At 40.6% G+C, this 12,241-nt stretch overlaps 1 protein-coding gene across 3 annotated transcripts in view; it reads left to right on the top strand.

Moving 5' to 3' along the window:
* ELOVL5 (ELOVL fatty acid elongase 5) overlaps nucleotides 1-12,241 on the top strand; it is a 75,636-nt gene that overhangs the window by 46,935 nt on the left and 16,460 nt on the right. For all 3 annotated transcript variants that reach the window (XM_047858250.1, XM_047858249.1, XM_047858251.1), the window contains 2 exons: nucleotides 1,172-1,237; nucleotides 4,273-4,460. In XM_047858250.1, the coding sequence (XP_047714206.1) occupies nucleotides 1,180-1,237; nucleotides 4,273-4,460 (246 nt within the window). In that variant the 5' untranslated portion in view covers nucleotides 1,172-1,179. The remainder of the gene's footprint in view (nucleotides 1-1,171; nucleotides 1,238-4,272; nucleotides 4,461-12,241) is intronic.

Raw genomic sequence — 12,241 nt, 5'->3', positions numbered from 1 at the left:
CCTTTGCAGGTAAAATATTTGTGGTTATTTCTGTAAGAGTACTGACCAGGAAAATTGAAAATGTATGCCTTCTAACTTTAATATAGAAAATCTAGTCAATATACATGTGAAAAGATGCTTAGCTATACTATAAATGGAAATCTTAAATGGAGGGGTTGGAGGGAGCTATAAAGTCTTCGAAGATGAAGGTAGACGTGTATCTACTGAGAGGAGACAGTATCTCTAAGATGTTTCAAGTGAAGGCAAGCAGGTAGTATGTACTCCCCTTGATATAACATTGTTTTCCGTTTAATTTTTTTTACTGTGACCTCCACAGCAAGAGTATATTTTATATTACAACAGAGTACATAGTACTTATACATCATCATACTAATGTAATACAGTAACACTGAAGACAGGAAAATGTTCGTTCTCACTAGGGGCAAAGCAGTCTTGGTTATTATTTCTATTATTACTAATAAAATTATTAATGCTAAGGTGACCTATCATCTATTAATGGATTGAAATCCACAATTGTAAAAACACCCATTTGGCATCACTCCTTTTGTGCTCAGAAGGGAAAAATCTCTAGAGGTATGTCCAAGAAAAGTTACCATTAGGGTCCTTTGAAAAGTGGGGCTTTGGGATTGTGGTTGGAGCAAAGCGATGAAATTTTTTTACCGTCTCTTTTCATTTTTAATATTTGAATTTTTTATCATGGACATGAAGTATTTTTAAATAATAATTGAGGCAAATAGCAAATCTCTGTACTGTGGCCTTCCTTTCCTAACATGGCTCTTCCTGTCTTGGCTACAGTCTTTCCTCAAGCTTTGGTTCTTGCCCAGATGGGATCGTCTCCCGTCTGCCACCTTTTTCAGCCCGGTTCCACTCTTCTCCCCACTGAGATTCCAGCTTCACGGGAAGCATTTTTATGGAACTGCGAAAAGAAGTTCAGAAAACTGGCACTTCATTTATAACGTGAATTCACGAGATTCTGTCTTTACTTTTGATTTCCAAATTAGACCTAGCACACAAGTTACTTTGGGAATTCAAGAAAAAAAAAAAAAAGTTTGAACATAACCTTGTCCATAGCACATCTTTGAAAAGAATTTGTTCTTGTTCTTTTATGAAAAAAACACTGTATAAAAAGCATTTTGAGTAGAGATTAATCAATGTCTGTTTTTCTTAATAGGTTTTAAAATGGAAAATTTTGATGCATCACTTAGTACCTATTTCAAGGCATTGCTAGGCCCCCGAGGTAAGGTGGTTTTTGGTTTTGCTCCCCTCCCTTTAGAGACACTTATAAATATTGCATGAAGAGATTCTAGAAAACATTAGCGTCTTCTGTGATAAGACCAGTGCTTTGTCCTGGATAACAAGGGGCTTGGAGAGGTCCTGTGACACTCTTGAAGCAGTGCAGTGTCCCCTGTGACACAGCTGCTGTGACCCTCTGGTGACGTTAGCTGGAGATCATATTGTGCTGGAAAGCTTGTAGCCTGAGAATGCTGCACATTTCACCATTATTGGTGCTGGGTTTTCCTCAGTTCTTCTGAGTATCCAGCTGAAACTGGTTTCCAAAATGCACTGCTGTGGTGGTTTAAAACTCTTCCCCTTTTATAATCTTCAGGGCTTATTGTCCTTTCACGTTGTGTCACATCAGTGGGTAAATACATACACCTGATCTCACTTTTTATGCTTAATCGTTTTGTTTCCTTTTAGGAAGTAAATCGGCTCCATGTTGCTTTTTTTGAACGTCATCTGTCATGTCTCTTGATGTGTCTATAAAGAAGGAACTTTATAGGTTCACAGAAAGAGTCATTAAAAAACTGCAAGAAGCTTTTAAACAAATGAAAAGGTTGTCAGTTTCATTTACGATTTTTAAAGTACAAAAGAAAACAAAAGAAACTGCATTTCTTAGTATGGTAGAGATAAAACATGAGGGTGTGGAGAAACAGTCTTAATTGATAAGACCTCTTTGGAGGGTAGTTGTGTCTTCCATTGAAATCAAAAAGCACATGCCTTTTTGCTCTGCTATTTGACTCCTAAGACTTGATCCTATAGCTAATCTTGATCATTATTGCAAAGATATGAATAAGGATACTCCTTTATAGCATTGCTTGTAAAGATTGGAAATAATCTACATGCCCATCAGTAGGGGAACTGATTCAGTAAGTTAGTGTACAGCCAAATGAGCAAAACCAAATTAGATCATTTTTTTATGTGTTCTTGGGTTGAGATAATGCCTTATTTCAGCTTCATAGAACAAAAAAAGTCCAACTTTAAATGGCTGAAACAGTAACAAAAATGATCCGTTTACATTATCAAGATTGAGCAACTCCTGAGTTATTTCAGGGACCCAGCACACTTGTTCTTGTCATTTTCTACTTCACATTCTCAGTATATCAGCAGTTCTGCCCTTGGAAAAATCCCTCCACCTTTCATGGTTACTGGATGACCACAGCAGCTCCAGGCAGCACCTATGGAGGAGGAGGGAAAAATCTGTTCATTTGCATGCCTTTAAGAAGGAAACTCTTCACCAGGGCCTTTCACCCAGCTGTCATCTCCTCAAAGCTCAGTGGCCACAATTGCTTCACATGCCGTTGTCTGAACAAGTCACCAGAGAGTGGGCGAGGACTGCCATGGTTGGCTAGATCCCTAAAGATTTACTGCCTGGGGACACCGTTGGGGCAGCCAGCCGCTCTGGCAGCACTTGGCAGTATGGATGGAGGCTGGATACTTGCAGATACGGCCTTACAAGATTTTAAAAGCAAGGTGTAAAAAAATAAAATAAGATGTAAGATAGAACATCAAATAAAAGGAAATGAGAGGGTTTTGTGTGTACATTTATTGTGTTTGTGATATGTATGTACACACAAGCCTATGTAACTGTCTAATGTTAGTTGCTGTGTGGGAACTTGCTTTCTCACAGTTGACAACCAGGGCCTGGAGCTAAGAACAAAAGGTGCTACGAATCTCCTCTTTAAGTTCACTGAAGGACTTCTAAGAACTACCAGTTCAGCAGAACTGTGGTAACCCCCTCTACCACCTTAGCATAAGTAGCGAGGAGAGGGTGGAGGGCATCTCCTCTTAAGCCAAGAGAGGAGCACTACAGAGAAACCCAGGGAGAATTTAGAATGTCTCTAAGAAAGGAGACTGACAATCCATTCCCCAAATGGATGGGTGCTTTTCCTGCAAGATCAAGAGAAAAAGCATTGGAGAATGTAGCAAGATGGTCCAGTCAGGAGGTCCAAGAAGGAACAGAGACTTTCCCCACTAGATGCTGCTTCTCTGAAGCTGCAGAAGGCGAAAACTGCATGCGCCTCTGAGCTCCAGAGTGGGTGGCCTTAGAGGGTAGATCAGATTGAGGAGCAATAGGTTTTGGGGGCTCATCAAAGTAGCATGCAGACGGGAACATGCTGCGGAAGTGGCTTCCTGGGAGTCAGCCACAGGCAGAAGTTGACTCTTGCAGGGGACAGGTTAACGCCTAGGGGGTCTGGCTGCCAGAGAGTTTCTCCCCATCCAAGGAGAGGGCTGTCAGATTGCTGCTGGCGACTCTGTGGAACTAATCTTCCTCCTCTCTGCCTAGGAAAAGGGTGGGGGAAGGGAGATCTGTCCTGCACCTGTAGCGCCCCCTCCCCTGCCCCGAATCAGTGTAGGTCTTCCCTCTCAAGCTTCTGCTGCTCACATGGTTCCTTAAATAGTCACTTCACTGTCATTATTGCCTCGTCTTTTTTTTTTTCTTTAAAATTATTGTCCTCTCTGTTGTTGACCATTGCACTCATAGCAGATGCTGCCTTTCTAATCAGTAATTGTTGCTAAGCTAGATAAATAGCATGTTTTCTCTGAGTCTGCACATGCTGGGCAGACTGGCAGACACTTGACTTAAGATGAGGACTTTGGAGTTCAAAGACTGCCATTTCTGGAGTTTCATTACCCTGTCTGTGCATCATTCAGCAGATCTGGTCCATAAATACAGTTAGTAGAAACTTTAGCTTTGTCCTTGCTTTCTTTAAGATGCTTTGGAAAGGATTTTTTTTTTAATGTTTTTATTTTATGTAGAAGCCATGCATGATATACATGTTATTATTCAGAACGTGTAACAAAGAGCTTCACCTTATATGACAAATATTGAAAACTCCTGCTTCCTCTTCCAACTGCTTTGCTGGCATTAGGAGCTTGAGTATTAGATGACTGTTACAAAATTATGGGGAAAGATTTTTAATGTTTGAAAAAAGTTGTGGTTTTTTATCTGCCTTATTAATCACTGTGTGTTTTCCTTTTATTATTTTCCAGATACCAGAGTAAAAGGATGGTTTCTTCTGGACAATTATATACCTACTTTTATCTGCTCTGTCATATACTTACTAATTGTATGGCTGGGACCAAAATACATGAAGAATAGGCAGCCATTCTCTTGCCGGAGAATTTTACTGGTGTATAACCTTGGCCTCACATTGCTGTCTCTCTATATGTTCTGTGAGGTAGGTCTCTTCCTTAAATGCCTTCCAGTCGCCGTCCTGAATTGTGTTCCTACATGAAGAAGGGCAGTGTGTCGGGGGTGGGATGGGTGCACCTGGAGGTCAAATACATGACTCCATTTTGAGTATGTTTTAAATTGATTTTTCAAAATGCAAGAGTTGTTTGTACAAATATGCCTTTTAGAACATCTAAAATAGCCTTTGCTATCGATTCTTTGGTTATGTTTCATATTCAGACTTAAATATTTTCAGAAATACTTTTACGCAAGCAGAGCAAAGAATGGCAAATGAACAAAATGTGAAAAAAACAGACCTGTGAACATTTGATTGTTGAGCATTTAATAAATGCAGGGTTCTCGTTTGGAGGTGGGGAGGAAGGAAGTGGGTGGCAGTTGTGTTCAGTGTGCTTTATGGTAAGTCAGCCTCTTGCCTGGTCTGATAACTGTAAATAGCTTTGAGATTTGACAAGTTATTTTTTTAGAAGCTAAGAAGAGAGGATAGTGAGATCTGCGTTTAGGATTTGAATGGTCTAAGTTGGGGCCAAGTTATTTTTTCTGTGTAACTGGGATGTTGAAAGCCATGTTTGATGATCTCAAAGGCTAGCATTGTAGCTGAAGTAAAAAGGAAAGAAACTGGAATCAAAACTTAGGTCCTCCCTCTTTCCCGCAGTTATGTAACACAGCCTTCAAAGCCAAGTGGGGGAGGGAAGCTGCCCTCCAAGGGTAAGCACGGCCTCTGTACATTTTTAGGGGAGGGGACTTCACCTTTCAGGCTTGCAACACAAATGCCTCACCACACAAAAGTGTCGCTGAATCTCTGGGTGGGGAATTAAGCCATACATAAACATTTGCAAGCACTTCCATTTAGCTTTTTAACCTTTTATGGTGGCTTTAATTCTCCATGGGATAGTAAAGAAGAAATAGGGGAGGTGAGGGAGGGGAGAAACCAGGATGAATCTTGAAATTAGTGTCTAGAGGAAAGCATGAGCCCCCCCCCCCCCCCCCCATCAGCCGCAGACCTCTCCATCTCTGTCTGCATGTGGCCGTGTGCAAGAGTGTGTCTGGGTTCATACGCCGGTGTGAAACACTGTCTGATTACGAGAGGTATTGATTGGACCTGGGCCAGGTCTGTGTCCTGTTCTCCCAGGTAGGTTTCAGAAGGCAGCGAAAGAGTTTACAATTAGAACGGTAGATGCTACTATCATTACTTTTATGCTTGGTACTCTGTGAAATGCTTACAACCTCCCTTTTTGCTTTTTTCTGTCCTGTTCTAGAATGAAGGCAGTTTAATTAGCCTCCAAGGTGGATATTGCAGGACTGGAGGCAGGGACGGTGCGCAGGAGTGTCTCCCGGGCCCAGCACTGTGCACATCTCTGTGTTTAAGGAACAAAAGTGCAGCAGGTTGTCAGGTTTTTCAGAGTGAACTGTTTACTATCCCACAATTGATAGATGATACAGCCATTTCCTTAAGAAAGCTTTTATAGAGTTTATTATTATGCATAACAATATTCTAGACAAAAAAATATTTAAGATTATTAAATCTTCTAGTGGTTAAGGATCTGCCTTTTCTGTTTCCCAAACCCTGGAGACAGAGCTATAACCTCATCATTTCACCTCTCTCAAACAGATAATTCTTGGGTAAAGAGGGGAAGCAAAGTGTTGTATAAATTGCTGCTGTGTGCAGGTGACTGAACTTGGAAGGGTTGAGAAGCACCACAGTAGGAAATACAGATTTTCCCTAACAGTTTGGTGAGGACTAGAGAAGACATTGAGCAGTCTCAGCACTGGATAAAGAGGCTTAAGAAATATACAGTCGGCAAACAATTTTAACTCCTGATTTAGAGTGAGTACATTAAGCAGTAATAATAATAATTCCTTGGGGTGCCTGGGTGGCTCAGTTGGTTAAGTGTCCAACTTCAGCTTTGATCATGATTTCACAGCTCATGAGTTCGAGCCCCGTATCAGGCTATGTGCTGACAGCTCAGGGCCTGGAGCCTGCTTTGGATTCTGTGTCTCCCTCTCTGTTTCCCTCCCCGCTCATATTCCGTCTCCTTCTCTCAAAAATTAATAAATGTTAAAAAAGATTTTAAAAAGTGTTTCAAAAAAACAATTCCTTAAATCAAGTTTCTAAAAATAAACCCAAATCAGATCTGCCTGAGTTTAAAACAAGCCCTGGTACTTCCCAAGTTAGATAGTATTTACATTTGATGTTTGTGTGACTTTTTTTCTGTATTTACATAAACCCATCAATAATATCACTGTAACATAACCTTTGTCAATTTTTTCATTTCATTTTAGCTACTGTTTTTCTTTAACTTAGCATTTATATTCCACTGAATATTAAAACATAGGAGGGTAGTCATGGGGTTTTATGACCAAACAAAGTGAGGAGAGGACAGATCCCAGTTGGGCCCCTCATCCCACAGAAAGGTCCCAAGAGCTGGAGCCATTTGTCTGCGGTCACACGGTTGGCAGGGTTGGCAGGGTTGGCAGGGTTGGCAGGGTCATGATTATTAGTCGTTATTTACCCTTCTGCTTATCTGTATACTTGGGTCCATAAGGAATTTAAAAAATAAATACGTAGTCATTGATATTTGTGTGTATTTAATCCTGTGGCATGAATTCACAGCTGCCTTGGCAAGTTCTAGGCTAATACAAATAAAATTAACTGTCACTCACAGGAGACAAAGAAATCTTGAAAGAAGGAAGGTAACGAGGAAGTAAAAGGGGGAGAGTCATTATAGCTTTAAAATTACCAGAAGAAGGAAAATAACAATGACTTTTAAAACTGTGAAATGGAGTTTAAAATGTAGAAAAAATTAGACTTTTTTATAGTTAATGCATTTGATAGCAAGAAAATTGAAAGGAGAGACATGGCATTACTTCTTATTACCTCATGAGCTTGGTGTTTTATTTCTAAGAAAATGTTTCTGGATCCCTGATTTGAACAGTGGTATGTTTTAGATTGAAAGTCTAGGGCTTTATGGCAAGTCTTTTAACTTTTACGTATTAAATTAGGTGTTACCTAAAATCACAGTCAGTGACGAGGCTCAGAAATAAAATTTCAGTTAATAGAAAACAGCTTGGTTTGTGTCACTCACCATTGTAAATCTCTATCCTTAGTAGCAAATATAAAAATCTTATGTGCCTCTGAGAGGCAGGGCATATTTCATGCTTTATGGAAGCCCCACTGTTTCTCCAAACTATCTGTATGTCCCCGAGGTCCAGATTGAGAACCCCCAACCAGACAATGCCATTTGTGGCTTTTCCTCACCATGTGGTGTATGTCCAAGTTGGACTTGTTTCCACTGTCCCCTCTGGCAGGCTTTCTGAGCCACTTCTGACTCCTTTGTTAATGTGCCAAACATGGGAGTCCCACTCGGGCAGCTGCTGTATGCCAACCATTTTGGTATATCTGCTCTCCACCTGCCTCTGGTCTCTTGTCCCCCTAAGCTGAGAGAACCTCATTGCTTGGTTTGTTACAGTCCAAAAGGGAGCATCCCTGTTGATCAGCCTGGGTCTCGTGCACTCATCCTGGGACTCAGCAGTAGCTGCAGAGGAAGCAGGGTCAGTACTGCATGGTAGGCTTTGAACTTTAAGAACTTCTGGCCCCTTTCCTCAGGAGGAGACACTGATCTCTCAGCCTGCGCCTTCTGCTTAGCTCTACTCAAACCCCCCAATACCAGTGTCTTTCATTTTTCCCATCTACCCCCAAGAAACTTCCTTTCAGACCTAACCAAGCCCACCTCTATTTGACAGTCTCCATCTCATTCTTGAAAACTACTCAAGGATCAGTTCCCCTGTGAAGGCAGGAGGACACTGAGTCAGAAGACTCAAGCTCTAAAAGGCAATGATTCTTTAGCCTCTCTTGTCTTCCTGCTATTCCCAACAAACATGACACATGGCTTTCCATTAAATTGCTCCGTGGGTGTGGCCTCTGCCTCCTGTCCCTCACACAGATGATGCACTTACAGGATGGCTGTAATCTCCGTGTCTCTTCCCTTTGTTAGTAGGGCTCCATCAAATGTATCCTGAGCATTGGGATAGAACAGTTGCAAATGCTAAAAGAAAAAAGAAAAGGCCTCAACCACCATTTTACTTTATTAACAACAAAAATCACAGATTACAAACAAGATTATTTTTTGAGTACTTATGTATCTGTATTCCCTTGCAGTTAGAACTGTCTCAAGCATTCAGAACATTTAACATGTAATTTTAATACAACGATTGAGGGGCACCTGGGTGGCTCAGTCGTTTGCCTCTTACTTCAGCTCAGGTCAAGATCTCACAATTTGTGGGTTTGAGCCCCACATCGGGCTCTGTGCTGACAACAAGCCTGGAGCCTGCTTCAGATTCTGTGTCTCCCTTTTTCTCTGCCCCTCCCCTGCTCTCACTTTGTGTGTGTGTGTGTGTGTGTGTGTGTGTGTGTGTGTGTGTGTGTCTCTCTCTCTCTCTCTCTCTCAAAGATATACATACATACATAAATAAGCAAGCAATGATTGATAGCTGACTGAATAGATGGATCTGGATTGGCATAGATCTAAAACGTATTCTTTTTTACCCTCTGAATTTTTTATTTTAAATTGTAATTTCAGGGGTGCCTGGGTGGCTCAGTTGGTTAAGCGTCCGACTTCAGCTCAGGTCATGATCTCACGGTCCATGAGTTTGAGCCCCGCGTCAGGCTCTGTGCTGACAGCTCAGAGCCTGGAGCCTGCTTCGGATTCTGTGTCTCCCTCTCTCTCTGCCCCTCCCCTGTTCATGCTCTGTCTCTGTCTCAAAAATAAATAAACGTTAAAAATAAATAAATAAATAAATAAATAAATAAATAAATAAATAAATTGTAATTTCAGAACTACTTCAGAATATGAAAAATAAAATCACATAAACAATATCTACCTCATAAATACTGATCTTTTATTATCAGTTTGAATTGTTCACTTAAAAAAGAAAATATTACAAAAATGCATCTGAAGTACAGTCCCTTCCCAAATATAACTTCCTTCCAAAGTTCCTATGTTTCTTCTCTGGATATATTTTTATACTTTTCAATACATATGTATGTATACTTGATAGCACGTAATATATTGTGAGGAATTTTTTTAACTTATGTAAATGGTTTACTGTGTCTACTCTTCCAAATAGCCTCCTTTTAGTCCTTGTATTTTGGGATGAATCCATGTTGAAACTTACAGATTTAGGTAATTAATTTTAACTTCTTTATTATTTCGGTGTTACAATTTATCATACCATTTTGTGCAGTTCTCTTTGCATGGACATACAGGTTTCCAGTTGACAGTGTTATATTGAGTACTCGTGGTCTCCTTGTGCAAATGTCGCTTGTTTTTGTTTGTTTTACTAGATATATACATAGGACTTTAATGACTGAATCTGATAGTCTCTTGTCTTTTAGTGGGGAAATTTAACCTATTTTCATTTAGTGTAGTGATTATTTTGGAATAATTTCTTTGACCTTTTTTGTGTGTGTACATTTCTTTTTTCATTTACTGATTTAAAAATCATTCCTTCTAATTGTATATTTTAGTGTTACCCATAAGTTTTGAATATGCCTTTATGATTTCATAAAGTCTAAAGTGAATTATTCTTTCTATCCTCCTGAGTAACACAGGACCTTAGAAGTTTCTGCTCTGATCCCATCTTCCATGTCTCGGTTGTCATGTTGAGTCCCAGCGTGTTCCAAGGTCCTGAACAGTCGTCATCTTTACACTCTGGGGTTGCTCTTCTCTGTGCTATTGACCTGTGAAATTTATTCTTGCCTTTGAGTCTCAGTTTTCTTCTTCTGGAGTAGTTCTTTCCTGTGAAGACTAAACTCTTAGTCTCCGTTTGAGCATCATTTTATTTGTCTCTAAGCTTGAATAGTATTTTAGTGGGGCATAGAATTCTAGATTATTTTTCTTCAGTACTTTGAAGATTTATTCCAGGGAGGTCAGCTGCAGTCTTGTTTTTGTTCATTTGTAGGTAATCTTTTTTGTTCCAGGTACTTGTTAAGTTGCATGAAAAACTAAAAACAGTTGCCTGGGTAGCCCTCTGCTTTCATGTAACTCATTCAGGACTTGTGAGCCTTCAGTCCAAAAGTTTACATATTCCATGAGTTGAGGAAAGTACTTTGCCATCGTTTGCTAGATTCTGGCCTCTCCTCCTCTCTCCGCAGTTAGACACATGCTAGATAGTCCCAGACTCCACACATGCTGTCTTTTGAATATTTGTGCCTCTTTATCTCTGTCCTCTGCATTCTTCTGATTCACCCACATTTTCATTTGTGTCTCCTGTCTCATCCATCTATTGAGTTTTTAGTTCAAATGGCTGTATATCATTCATTTCTGAAAGTTTGCCACTTGTCTTTTGTTTCACTCCATAACGTAGGAGCATCGCGGGTCTTTTTTTCTCTGTGATCGAGGTATGACAGTTCTCTCCAAACTTAACCATTTGTTTTCAGCCACATCTGTGAGGTCATACCTCTGGGAATAATTATTAAATCTTCGTGAAATCTCTTCTTTGAAAACAAAAAGAGTTTGGTGTTCTGGATAAGCATCCCAGACTAGTTGTGCTGGGTGGGGTTATCTCAGGTAATGTGTCTTCCCCAAGTCAAAGATTTTAAAAGGACTTCGATGTAGGCAAACTTCCTCCTTTCTGAATAATGCATTGGAGAGGGGCCTCACCTTACAGTTAGGCATCAGAGGTGATGCACTTGTTTTGGTGGGTTCTGTGCAGCTTTTCTGTATATGAGTTTGTAGTGGGGGAGTGGGTTCTGTTTTTGTTCAGTTTGCTGCATTGCCAGAACCAGACGTCCGTACTTTTTTTTCCTTTGCATCTTCTTTTGAAGACTTCTGATGCTTCTGGTGCTTCTTTATTGGAAAGATGAAAGAAGTTTGCGAGATGGGTGTTCTGCTTGTGCCTTCTGACCTCTCTGTAATTGTGGGGTTGACACTGTTGAAGCAGCTGGGCAAGCACCTGACAGCCTGTTCCTCCCAGGGCTCGGGCTTTAAAGGTCCTGATAGAACCACAGAGCAGTTGCTTTGGAAACACTATATTCTAAACTGTCTTGTTTTTCTTTCCCTTCAGCCTTTCCTAAAATAGAAATATTATTGTGGGGAAATAGGATTTGGAAAAACACTGAAAAGACCTGGTAGTTGATCATTGAATTTTATTAAAAAAAAAAAAAAAGATTTTGTTTACTAAAGTACTTTGAAAACAATATTTACTATTCTGCTTTTCTCATTTAACAGAGGTATAGAGAAGTTCAATCATCTGGTGAGATTAATACTTCTCAGAAAGGCCTAATGATTGCCATAAAATAGTTCTCACTCTCGGTTCCCCTGCAACAGAAGCTCTTTGCTCAGAAGGAAACTTACCTCAATGAGTGGAAACACCCCACGCAGTTATGCGCCCTCAGTTGATCTGGCACTGCCCTGAGAGAATGCCTTATGTTGGGCAAATGGAGAAAAGGATGCAGCCTTCCCTTCACTTCCCACACCCAGCAGAAAGGGGAGGATTACCTGCCAGTTGAGAGCAAGCTTTGGAGTTGGTCCAAAGCCAGGCCTGACACCTCTAAACTGACCCCACAAGCCTTTGGTGTAACTTGGCCTGGCGGCCTGGCGGCATGAGAAAACACATTACTTTACAAATCCTCAACCAAAGCAGACTTAATCTGCAAAGCAAGAGTTGGTAGATGGAGAGATGGAGATATCTCTTTAAATTATTCAAAGGATGCCCTGGCTGGGGCTTCTGTAACAGGAGGGGCAACACCACCTCAGGCCTGCTCATGGG

Source organism: Prionailurus viverrinus, chromosome B2, assembly GCF_022837055.1.
Source record: "Prionailurus viverrinus isolate Anna chromosome B2, UM_Priviv_1.0, whole genome shotgun sequence".
Classification (NCBI taxonomy): Eukaryota; Metazoa; Chordata; class Mammalia; order Carnivora; family Felidae; genus Prionailurus; species Prionailurus viverrinus.
The sequence above is the reverse complement of the archived record's forward strand: the minus strand, read 5'-3'. Positions and strand labels throughout refer to the sequence as shown.